This window comes from Papaver somniferum, chromosome 2, assembly GCF_003573695.1.
Source record: "Papaver somniferum cultivar HN1 chromosome 2, ASM357369v1, whole genome shotgun sequence".
Lineage (NCBI taxonomy): Eukaryota > Viridiplantae > Streptophyta > Magnoliopsida > Ranunculales > Papaveraceae > Papaver > Papaver somniferum.
In genome coordinates this window covers 147483956-147496757 of record NC_039359.1, presented here as the reverse complement: position 1 = coordinate 147496757, position 12802 = coordinate 147483956, and the positions used below count along the sequence as shown (strand labels likewise).

Genomic DNA, 12802 nt, shown 5'->3' with positions numbered 1-12802 from the left:
GAATTCTCCGTAATCGTTCAAGTAAGAGGCCTGCAAGAACCATTTGGAATGTCAAACTCACATTTTTAATCAAAAGTTACAAATGAAGAAGTGATTATGTAAACAGAAGTTACACATAGGACCTTGGGTTTTACACTGGAAAAATAAAGATGTGTAACTTCAGACTACACATTATAAATGGTTGTGTAACTTCAGATTACACATTATAAATGGTTTCCGACATTAAAAAATCTCGAGTATGTTATCATAATATCCACGTACACTACACATTATAAATGCAATAAGATTTTAAATATATTGAAGTACTTACGTATGCTTTTGGCGACATGAATAACGCTTTGTCATACTTGCTGTTAGAGTTCATCTTTGTCTTCAATCTGCTAATGTAAAAGTCGATGAATTCTGACTCCAAGTAGGATTCTTTCTTGGTAAGCTGTAGCATTAGTTCTCCAGATATATCAAACATCTGGTTACCATCTTCGTCGCATTCCATCCAAGCAATGTCTCTGCATTACAAAGAAGTAAACTATTATCAATCAAGATAACACAATCAAGTAGTAAAATACAACAATCAATAAAAGAATCAAGCCTACTTGGAGTCAAGCTACTTACGTTTTCGGATGAGTATTGAAATATTCAAGCACTATCTTCTTTTTCTCGCCTTCCAGCCTTTCGATAACTTCTGAACCTTTCACATCCTTTCTCATTTTTCGATCATCTTCTTCAGCAACCTCAGCCATTCTTTCTTCTTTTACTTCTGGAACTGCGTCTATTCTTTCTTTTTCCACTTCTGGTACTGCGGCCATTTCTTCTTCATTAGATCTCTTCTAACCCTCTTTGAATTTCTTTGATATTGTTTCAGATCTTGTGTTGGAATTTTTCTATTCCTCAGCACACGTTCTTGCATGAATGCTGGTTGGTTTTCTCTTATTGTCTTCGCAGCTTCCTTCAGTAACTCTCCTACATGTCTTGGAGTTTTATCTATTCCAAGGCTAAAAAAGTTATCGTGTGTTGTAGCTGCGCAAACAAATATAGGAAGAATCTCAGTAAAATTAGCACATGTATGTAACTTAAAGTTACACATGCCAAAATAATAATGTACTGTATGTAACTTCAAGCTACACATGCCTTTTACAATGTGTAACTTGAAGTTACACTTCCATTACAAACAAAACATATTATATGTAACCTCAAGCTACACATGCCTTTTTACAATGTGTAAATTGAAGTTACACTTCCATTACAAACAAAACATAGAACGGAAGAGATTCATACCAGTTGAGGTAGGTTCTGCATTCTCCGTCACTGCAGGTCCATGTTCAGTTTTGTTAATGTCGCTGACGATCTCATCTATCATTTCGCTCACTTCAACATTCGGCATATCATAAGGGTTAGTTCCTAGTTGCGGTGTTGTAGCACTTATCACCATGGAGTCCTCAAACTGTGTTGAAGCAGAACTGTCCCCAAAAGTTCCAGGAGTTGGCTGAGTTGGAGCAGTCATAACCAAACCGTCACCAACATTTGCAGGTGTTTCCTCATTTACTTTTGCAGTTACATCATCACATGCGGCTTTTGCATCTACATCATCACCTGCCCATCCACAAATCCACCATCTGCAGCTTTCTTCTGCGCCTCATCCGTAACAGGTGTCTCGTCAACATCTTTCTTCTGCTCCTCATCAACATTATTTGTAGGAGTGGGCTTTCCCTTTGAAAATCTTTTCTTTGGTGGAGTCTTGCAAGTTGTCACACTCTTCAAACTTGAACTATATGTTCTCAGTGGTCTTTTGTGCCCTTCTGCAGCAGTTTGAGCTTGCAGAATTGTTGGCGTATTTCCAGCTGCAAGGCTCATATATGGAACTGCACAAGGATTGAAATGAGAATTAGGATGATGATGATGATGTTAAATTTTTTTAATAAAATTTCAAGAAGAATATATATCATGTGTAATCGACTGGCTTGGATAACTAACATGTGTAACTTCAAGTTACACATGAATATGGCATGGATACCTAGTGTAACATGGAGTTACACATGGATCTAACTAGTGTAACCATAAGTTACACATGCATATAGCATGTGTAACTAGGGATTACACATCCATATGATTAGTTTACTCAACATTTATTAAATCTAATCAAGTTAAAGAAGCATATTAAAAATGAATAACTACTTACATTCTTCATGGAAGGAAGTTTCCACGTCATGTTTCTCTTTCTCTTGCTCAGTCTCTTTCTCGGTCTCTTCTTCTTCATGCTCATTACTTCCATCTCCTTGTTGCTCAGTCTCAACTAACTGTAACTCTTCTTCTTCATGCTCAGTAGGTTCTTGCTCAGTACCTCCATGTCCAACATCTTCATGTTGCATAAACTCTTCCTGGGTCACTTTGTAAGGATCAATACCCATTGCTTGCATAATTGGGCAACTAAAATTGTGAATCTTGAATTATGATGTTCCTGAAAGGTCCCCTTCTGATATCCCTTCTCTGGCAATTGTATACACTGATTTAAACATTGCTTGCTTTGCTTGCAGTTGCTCTTTCAGATGCCCATTCTCAATGGTTTGCGCTTTCAGCCAACTTTGCAGGTCATCCTTGCTGGGTACCACTGTTGATATACCTAGCTGCTTCTCAAGCTGTGAAAACTCAGCCACAAAGCTAGGAGTTGGCTGCAATTAACAGATGGAGAGGTTAAAAAGAGATAGCAAAAACAGTTGAACATTCTAAATATACAAATTTTCAGTTGTATGTGTAACTTAAAGTTACATAAGCACATTTTATATATGTAACCTATAGTTACATAAGCACATTTTATAGTTACACATATAAAATGTGTAACCTATAGTTACACATATAAATGCATTCACTGGTGTTATCTTTGCATGTGTAACTATAAGTTACACAAGCACATTTAAATGTGTAACTTATAGCTACACATGACAATTTTGATTACATCAAAGTTTTATCTAAATTACATTACCATAAATTTACAAAACCTAAACCAACTGACATATAACTCTTACCGAAAACTGTGTCATGTCTGTTCTCCAAATGTAATCAGAAATCTGGTATATATCCCACCTCCCAATCCTCAGGATATCTTCTTCGTGGTTATCAACTTTTGGGATTAATCCTGCTGGCGTGTGTTCAGCAAACAATAACTGCTACATATAAATTTTAATTAGTCGATTGAACAAAAATATCCATCACGTAACACTAAAACTGCTGGAATAAGAAACTACACACAAGCTTTTTACCAGTAGGTATTGCACACAAGCCTTCACATTTGACAAACAACCAAGATTAGTATGAATATCTTAAAACAAGTGCTCGTGTATTAAATCAGGCCACGACACCTTGAGCACCGTATCATATGTTTCAACGATACTAAGATATTTCGCGTTCACTCCATTGGCATTTTTGTCGCCAAAAAACAATACACCACATAAAAGATAAAGACCTATCAAACAAACTAGATCCTTCTCATCAACTTTCTTCCTTTTCCCACTTTTGCTCCTTTTTGTCATAAGTTGTTTTATCTTCTCTAAAATGTTTGTCTTAGTCACTGTCGTCTGATGCTTTGTAGATTTGATATCAGTGAAGAATTTGTTGTATTAAACATTGTCAGTCAAATCACTAGGACAATAGTACTTTAACAGCTTCTGACCCTTTTTGCTTCCAATCCTCTGCACGCAAAAAAACCCAGCCAGCTTTGCCGGTGTAGACTCTATAATCTTATCATCACCAAACTTGAATGAACACGGTGTCTCACAATCCATGTCAAAGCAGTTCAAAATCTTCAAGACGCCTTGTTTGTTGGTACTTATTTGTCTTTTTGTACTCGGTACAGCTGTATCATAGTCATCGTAATACATCATTACGAGTTCACCGTAAGCAGCTCTCCTAAGATATCTCTGAGCCCTATCAGTCAGTCCTATAGGTTTTATCACCTTTACTAAATCCTTTAATGCATTCAACGACTGCCTTAGGTTTCCTGCACACATCACACACAAAAATAGCATGAGTCAGTATGTTGTGTACTTATCAAATACTCTCATTTTTAACTGCAAAATGAAAATCATGTTACACACTATGTGTATTTTCCAAGTACACAAACTGAATCATTATATTCTGCGTTGTGTAACCTTAACTTACACATGCATATGAAGGTTTACAGGCGTCATTTTTTGATGTGTAACTATTATTTACAAACACAATACAGTCGTAGGTTATATTTTTCATGTGCAACTTTCTAGTTACATAGGCAATTGGCAAATCAGTGATGTTATTATGCATGTGTAACTTCTAGTTACACAGTCACTTGGCAAGTTAGTGGTTAGATTTTCAATGTGTAACTTATAGTTACACATGCATATGCATTACAAACATGAGATTCTAAATGTATAACTTATAGTTACACAGCCACTTTGCAAGTCATTGGTGACATCTTGAATGTGTAACTTACAGTTACACACTCAGTATACAAAGGCTCAATTGTATGTGTAACTACAAGTTACACACTCAGTATACAAACCACAACACAGTTGGTGGTGAAATTTTGAATGTGTAACTTATAGTTACACAGGCCCTTGTTTGCACTGTTATACATTCAAAAGCATTTAGATTAGATCATCACAACCAAAATCGCATGTATAGTTTTTACTAGCATGATATCATAACAACACATATTATCAAATAATTTCAACTCTTAATACTTGTTATTGCAGTATCTGTTTCAGCGGTATTGCTTCTTCCTCGCGCCATTTTACTTCACAAAATGTAATTTGAATCTGAATCTGCAGTTTAAAAAGTAAGAAAACATCAATCTCCAGTAGTACTAAACTCCTTAACATGAGATTGAGATGATACAATCTCCTGAATATGAATCTACAGTGCAAATTGTAAGAATACAAATCAATTTGATTTCAAATCATGAAACCTAAATTGCGAAACACTAATTTTAAAAAATAATCACAAAATCAAGAGATAAATGAAATCAATACATCAATCAACTTACAGTTGATGTATTAATTAAATCAGATTCAAAACCTCAGTTCAACTTACTGATTCTAGGGTTTTGAAAACAGATTCAAAACCTCAGTTCGTCTTCTTCTTCTTCTTCTTCTTTCTTCGTATTCTTCTTCTTTCTTCGTCTTCAAAAAACAACGAATACACTGAGATTTAACACATCAAATACAGTTCGAAAACAGATCAAATTTAATGAGATTAAACATATCGAAAAACAGATTTAATTACAATTACAAAAACAGATCGAAAAACAGTTACAAAAACAGATCGAAAAACATGTTAAACACGAAGAAGAAGAAAATATTAAACACGAAGAAGAAGATTTGAGCGAAATCTACCTGTTTTAGTTTTTCGTTTCTTCGATCTGCAAAAAAAATTCACTGAAACAAATTTCTCTGCACTTCTTTGAAGGTTTTCGACAGGAAGTTTACTCAGGTGAGATTCAGTTTCTCTCTCTTGAAATGAAATGAATGTGTCGGTTTGATAGAAATCCTAGGTTAGATACTTATATAGTGAAGGTTATTCTGGTCATTTCAACCGAATTAAAATTTATTTTTAATTCAGGGCCTAGTAATAAAACTCTTTTAACTAGGGGCCTCATATTATGGGTTATCCATGGGTTGGGCCTTATCCTAATTTAAAAAGGCAACTGGGTTCGTGTAGTTCAGTGGTCAGTATGCGAAGTGAACACCTAGCTGAGCTAGGTTCGATTCTCTACCTAAAGATTATTTTTTATTTCTTTTTAGTTTATATTGATAACATTGACCAGCCAACCCGTCAACCCGCCAGGCTGACCCGCCTAGGGTTAGGGTTGAGGTTTTGGGCTTGTTCATGAATAGTACTAGGGCTAGGGATGACCTTAACCCGCCAGCGGGTTGGCAAGCTAGAGTCGGGTTGACCCTAGCTTGCCCCGTTGACATCTCTAATCCTGGCTGTTTTTTTTTCTTCATCCGTGTTTATACCAGTATGAAACTGGTATCATCATGTCTTAGATTTGGCTTAATTTGTTTTCATCCATATTTAAATTAGGATGAAGATGATTTCATCATGTTTTAGATTCAGGTGAATTGGGTTTCATACATGTTTAAACTAGGAAGAAAAATCGGTTTTTATCCTACTTTTGATTGAGTTGAATATGAAAGAATTACGTTTTATTTATTGTTGGATGTATCCAGTTACATCTTATGTTGTTTACTAAAATTTAAATAAGAATAACAATAGAAATACTGGATATATCCAGTTTTATCTAATGTTATTGCTTGACTTATATATCTGAGTTTATCATGTGTTTTAGAAAACTAAAGAGTATGAAACATGAACAACATATTTATCCCAAGCATATAATCTTCTTATTTTACTATAAATTATGTAAAATATTGTTTAGAACGGGTGATGAGATTGGAATCGAAATGCCTTTTTTAAGCATATGATTAAACGTGTATACAGGTTATGGGTCGGATGGAAAAATATTTCCACAATTAAGAACGATTGAACCGATAATATCGTCAGCATTTGGACAACAAAATCGAAGACCATAATGATTATGGACTCAACCTTTTTAAACTGGATATTGCATGAATTTGTTAAACTCTCAAGCTAATAGCATGGTAGTTTGAGTAACTTTTGGGAGCATCATTGAACTGAACAAACAACAGACGGAAGAACTAGGATTTGAGTTTGATCGGAAGTAATTCTTATTTTTTGTGGGTAGTTATGGGGTCAGAAGAACACAAACTATCAGGAAATTTTTTGACAAGAATTGGAACTGCAAACAAAGGTTTGGTTGTGGACCATGCTTTTCTAGCCTCAGAATTTGTTATCAAGCGGATTCCTCGCATGTCTTTGTTGGACCTGTTCTTAAAAAGGCCTGCATGTTTTTCTACCAATAACTATGTACTTGTTAATTTGTTGTTGCTGCTGCTTGGTCTCGCTTTTTTGTTATTATGCTCTTGTTTACTAGCGATTTTCCAACATATTTATTGCTAATTATGTTTTTTCCTTCTATGAAATGCCGGTAAGTTCCCAATTCTTGTGACTCATCAGGAGTCATTGAAGGCCTAGGTCAATGAAACCAAGGTTTTTGTTAAGTTTCAACTGAAGAAAGTGTTTTATAAGGGTGTTGTTGTTGGTAACGTTAATATGTTGGAGAAGCAGATCTTCCAGAACATTCAGCATAGTGTCATTGTTGAAGAACAATTGGCAAAAATGTGAGTTTTCTTAGCTTTATTATCGGTGGTTTTGAACTTTTTATTCATGATTTTGTTCTGTTATATGCTCTCCTTCAATCTACATAATGTAATTTTCAACATATTTTCTACTAATCTGTTATCTCCGTCGAGTTGAAGTACTCTCACATGTAGCAGCTGGATGCTTTGTACGTTAATGGCGTTATCCTTGGGAGTATAGATGACGGGAATACCTTAGTGGGCATATCAAACAACTAAGGTGAAGTGGGTGAGTGGAGAGTGGGGTTAAAGAGGAACAAACTTAAAATAATATCGGGGGAAACTCGATTGGTCAATTGCTTACCATTATTCCACTGGTAGAATTTCATTATAGCACTTCCAAATGAAAATTTATATTCTTGGAAGAACCTCAAGCTTCCATAAATTTGGCCAGATGGGGTTTGGAATAGTGCTCGCAGTAGTCCCTTGTACTGTAACAGTAAGTCTCTGATACACCGACTTGACAGTGAGGCTTACATTTGGATTATGTGGCCATAACAAGCAGTCTTGCTTGTTAGTGCTTTTAAGATTGTAGGTAAACATTTCATCTTCCGCCACGTGCCCACAAAGACACACGTGGAGGACATACGGCTAAGGACATCAAGATATGATATCACGCGTGGACAGCCAAGAGTCACTTTATCCTATCCCTAGAAAGATCTAAGATCTACGACTGGGGATAGTCAGACTGACGCATACAAGACAGGGGAAGAGGACAGCTGTCTACCGCGGACAGACATCTCAACTACCCGCATTAAATACCCTCAAACAGCATACGTGTCAGTCAGCCTGTATTGGAAGCGCAGATAATAGTGCGTATCCAGACAGAACACGCAGATGCAGCCGAGAACACGAAGACTTCTGCGTGAGTGGAACAAAACACAAGAGGATAAGGTTATAACGGGCTTCAGAAGTGGACCCCACGTAACCTCCCTATAAATACCCCTCTCTCCCAAGTGAAGAGGGAGGCCGAAAAACATTGAGAGGAGAATAGGAGAGAGACAAAGAGATAGAGAAAGTGTAAGTGAAGTTCCTCCTGCTACGCATTCTTATATTAGTCTCAAAGTCATTCGACTATTTCTGTAACGTTCATACATATAATGAAAAACCCAAACCCGTAGACAGAGATCTGAGTGATGAATCATATAAGTTAATCGTTTCATCTCTATGCTTGCATTTACACTTTATATTTTCAATTCGATACTTATGGTATATCATGTTCGTACACTTTATATTTCATACACTATTTATCTTATTGTATGAGCCAAGAACAATGATTGTAGTTGATGAGACGAGGAAGAGTATTAGAACTCTGAGTCAAGGAATCGATATAACCTATCCATTCCCCTCAGCCGCAGCTTATTTACTGTATGGTCATGAGTCTGCCCGCATTATTTGTGAATACTCAGATGACACCAGATATTTGTGTTCACAATCTGGCGCTAGAAACAGGGATCTTCATCCCGGTAAAAGATTTATCTTCTCATGTGACTTGTTTCAGGCTTCGTTTTATGAAAATAACGATGTATGGAACACTACGGTTTTTTCCGTTCATGATTTCAAAAATCAAATTGTTTAACAGATTCGTGTTTATCTAAATAGATCTGATTCTTCATGCATTTTCTAAGTTGTCACGTCTTTGAAAATCAAAATTATGAACAGATTCGCGTTTATCTAAGTAGATCTGATTCTTCATGCATTTTCTAAGTTTTCACATCTTTGAAAATCAAAATTATGAACAGATCCGCGTTTATCTAAGTAGATCTGATTCTTCATGCATTTTCTAAGTTTTCACGTCTTTGAAAATCAAAATTATGAACAGATCCGCGTTTATCTAAGTAGATCTGATTCTTCATGCATTTTCTAAGTTTTCACGTCTTTGAAAATCAAAATTATGAAAAGATCCGCGTTTATCTAAGTAGATCTGATTCTTCATGCATTTTCTAAGTTTTCACGTCTTTGAAAATCAAAATTTTGAACAGATCCGCGTTTATCTAAGTAGATCTGATTCTTCATGCATTTTCTAAGTTTTCACGTCTTTGAAAATCAAAATTATGAACAGATCCGCGTTTATCTAAGTAGATCTGATTCTTCATGCATTTTCTAAGTTTTTAGGTCTTTGAAAATCAAAACTTCGAACAGATCTGCGGTCATCTACACAGATGGACGCCTTAAGTATTTTCAAGACTTTACACCTTTGAGGACTCAAAACGCTAATAGATATCACGTGGGGCCCATTGTCTTCGTGATTTTTTCTCTCTCTTTCAGGAAAATATTAAAAGATGGAGAGAAGCAAGGATGTCGGGAAGGCTAAGGCTCCTTCAAAAGAGATGTCAAGGACAACCCCAGTGGTAACTAGGAGTAAACAGAGAGGTGAAAAGCTAAAGGCAGCGGATAGGGCGCAGGATAATACAGAAAGCATGGCCCCCATCAATGCCAACATCATCGCAGCAAACACAGTAAATGCCGCGGAAGCCAAAGCAGGAGCTTCAAGAGCTTGCGGATCCAAAGTTGGAGCTCCCAGAGTAACCAATGCTCAACTACAGGAACGTCAGGAAGTCGTGGCAGAGTCAGGAACACAACAACCCCTCTATGGGATGCCCTTAACCAACGAACAGAACATACCCTTTCCAGCCAAGCAACCGCTTCTAATAGCAGGCCAACCCTCACAACAACCGTCGAGGTCCCAAGGTGCACAGTTAGAGCCACCAGAACCAGTAATACAGATCGCGGATGAGGAACAAACCACAACCGCTGATGAGCAATTGCGGGCAGGAACACCATATCAAGGGTCAAATCATTCCGCTCAGATGATGGACGAGATGACAGAATTAAGGAAGAACCAGAAGCCATACGCAGATGTTGTGGCGATATTAGCACAAGAGAACCAAACACTAAAGGAAAGAATCATTCATAGAGCAGAGGTAGAAAACCAATGCGACGAAGACAACTCCAAGGCTGTAGCACCTAATCAAGATAGAAGAATGGTGATCGCAAACAACCCACTTCCATTGAATCGAAGAGGAGCAAAGAGCATCCAAAGATCATACCCTGATTACAATCCCGAGAACTAGGACTACTACGACGGTACCACCTTCCCACGAGAAAAATCTACCATTCATGAGGAACACCAGATCGCTATGGAAAGTCTGCGTGCTAAGATGCTGGAAGAAATCAAGGAGCTAAAGACTAGGCAGGGAGGCGGAAGGCTAGAGAAAGTGATGAAGGAAGCAAACACTACCCCGCTGACACCACACTTGGCCAGGGCTTCCATACCGCAGAAGTGTTCGGTTCCTTCTTTCGATTGCTATGACGGATCAACTGATCCTGCGGCTCATCTTCGATATTATAATCGAATGATGGCCCGTTGGGATAACGAAGACTCCATACTGTGCAGATAATTCCCATCAAGTTTAAAAGGGTCCACGTTGTCATGGTTTGATAACTTGCCATTAAACTCCATCGACTCCTACGACCAACTCACAGAAAAATTTCTAGCAACATACATGTACAACAAGGTTGTCAATACCGGCATGAACAAACTATTCTCGCTGGAGATGAAATACAAAGAGACCATCAGAGAATATACTAATAGATGGCACAAGATTTGCCAAGCTATTGGCAACGTAGATCCCGTGGTTAGTATCAACTGCTACAAATAGGGGATGGACAGGATGAGTCCTTTATTTGTAGAGATCCACGGAACCATCCCTACCACCGAAGGAGATCTCCGGATAATCATAGAAAAGCATGCAAGGTTAGAAGAAATTCAGCGTGAAAATCCCATAGCTCCATACTCGACGTCCCACACGCACAAATTCCATGGATCAAGCCAGCGGGTCCAAAAGAGATATCACAGAAGAACGTCCCAACGAAGAAAGAAAAGAACGAAGGGATGATAGACGAATTTGAACGAATGAGGTGATCGAAAATTTGAAGCTCAAATCTATACTAAGCTGAATACCAGTTATTCGCGCATCCTGAGAGAGATCAAAGGGAGGGATAACTTCGATTGGCCATGGTCCAAGGGAAAGCATCCTCCTAGATCAGAAAAATCCAAGGAATACTGTGTATACCACTGTTTCAACGGTCATCAAACAGAAAAGTGCAAAAATCTCAAGATAATGATTCAAAAACTAATCGACGCAGGAGACCTGAAGCAATATATACAGAAGATTGATAACGAAGATGGAACCAAGAGAGGCAAGCAGGTTCAATTACCAGAAGGAAACCGCACCCTCAACACGATTTCATGTTCATAGATTCAAGGACCATCCCTAACCGCCCAGATTGGGAAGAGATTGAGAAAACAATTCGAAGATTATTGTGAGCTTTATAAGATCGATGGGAAAGAGGTAAACGAGCACGAACAATGGATGGACGCGCCCATGACTTTCGATGCAGACGATGTGGAAGAAGACATGGAAGACCATAATGATCCTCTAGTCCTCACACTCCCAATAGCAGGGTGAAATGTCAAGAAAATTCTCATCGATGGAGGAAGCTCAGTCAACGTCCTGTTCTATGACACGTTCAAACGTATGGAACTCAACGACGAGCAACTGTTGTCATCTTACTACACCATCTATGGATTCAACGGCGCAGCTACAAAGCCCCTAGGGGACATTGTCTTACAAGTAGACGCAGGGCCCATGAAATTGGACACTCGATTCAGCGTCTTAGATGCACCTTCACCTTACAACGCCATCATCGGAAGAATATGGGTTCACAAGATCAAGGGAGTAGCGGCAACCTACCATCAATATCTCAGATTCCCAACACCCCAAGGAGTCATGGAAATTAAAGGAGACCAGGTAACTGCGCGGGAATGTCAGACCTTACAAAATCAGATCAATAATGAGCGGGAAGAAAAGCACCAGTCCCGAAGAGCCAAAAATAAGGAGATAACCATAGATGCATATCTGGAAGAAATCTCCGAAAAAAGCCTTCTGAACATAAGCACCACTGGAAGCGCAGAAGCAAGCACCTCCGCGACAAAAGAAGACGGAGAGCCCACCAAATAGAAATCAAAGAATGTTCCTCTCTTGGGGGAACCAAAACCCACGTTTACACCTGTCGAAGCATCTAAAGAAGTCAACATAGGTACTGAGGGAAACCCGAAGATTATCAGAATAAGCACCTAGATGGATGAATAAAGAGAAGTCGCGCTAATCAAACTTCTAAAGGAATACGCGGAAATCTTTGCTTGGAAATTGGGGGACATGCCGGGAATTGACCCAAAGTTAGTTCATCACGAACTTCGAATAAAACCAGGTACCCCCCCCCCTTTTAGGCAGAAGGTGCGCAAAGTAGCTCCAGAATACCATCGAGCAGTTGAAGTGGAACTCCTCAAACTACTGGACGCAGGATTCATCAAAGAAGTTAAGTACCCAACATGGATCTCTAACATGGTCATCGTACCGAAGAAAAATGGCGGAGTAAGGATATGCATCGACTTCACCAACCTCAATAAGGCTTGCCCTAAAGATAGCTATCCACTGCCAAGCATTGACCAACTTGTCGAGGCAGTTGAAGGATACGAAGAAATGTCA

At 38.3% G+C, this 12802-nt stretch overlaps 1 protein-coding gene across 1 annotated transcript; it reads right to left on the bottom strand.

Moving 5' to 3' along the window:
- Positions 1-769: 769 nt before the first annotated feature.
- LOC113352172 lies at positions 770-2405 on the bottom strand. Its single transcript, XM_026596025.1, has 3 exons — positions 2177-2405; positions 1276-1590; positions 770-1017 (listed from the first exon to the last, which is right to left on the bottom strand). Exons 1-3 carry the CDS (start codon positions 2403-2405, stop codon positions 770-772), a joined length of 792 nt encoding a protein of 263 aa, XP_026451810.1.
- Between the last annotated feature and the right edge of the window lie 10397 nt (positions 2406-12802).

Excerpts from the sequence above, each read along its gene's own strand:
- LOC113352172 (XM_026596025.1), bottom strand. The coding sequence starts at position 2,405 with ATGGGTATTGATCCTTACAAAGTGACCCAGGAAGAGTTTATGCAACAT. Across the intron at positions 1,591-2,176 it reads AACTTCCTTCCATGAAGAAT|GTGATGATGTAGATGCAAAA; the intron begins GTAAGTAGTTAT and ends GTGGATGGGCAG. Across the intron at positions 1,018-1,275 it reads TGCAGAACCTACCTCAACTG|CTACAACACACGATAACTTT; the intron begins GTATGAATCTCT and ends TTGTTTGCGCAG.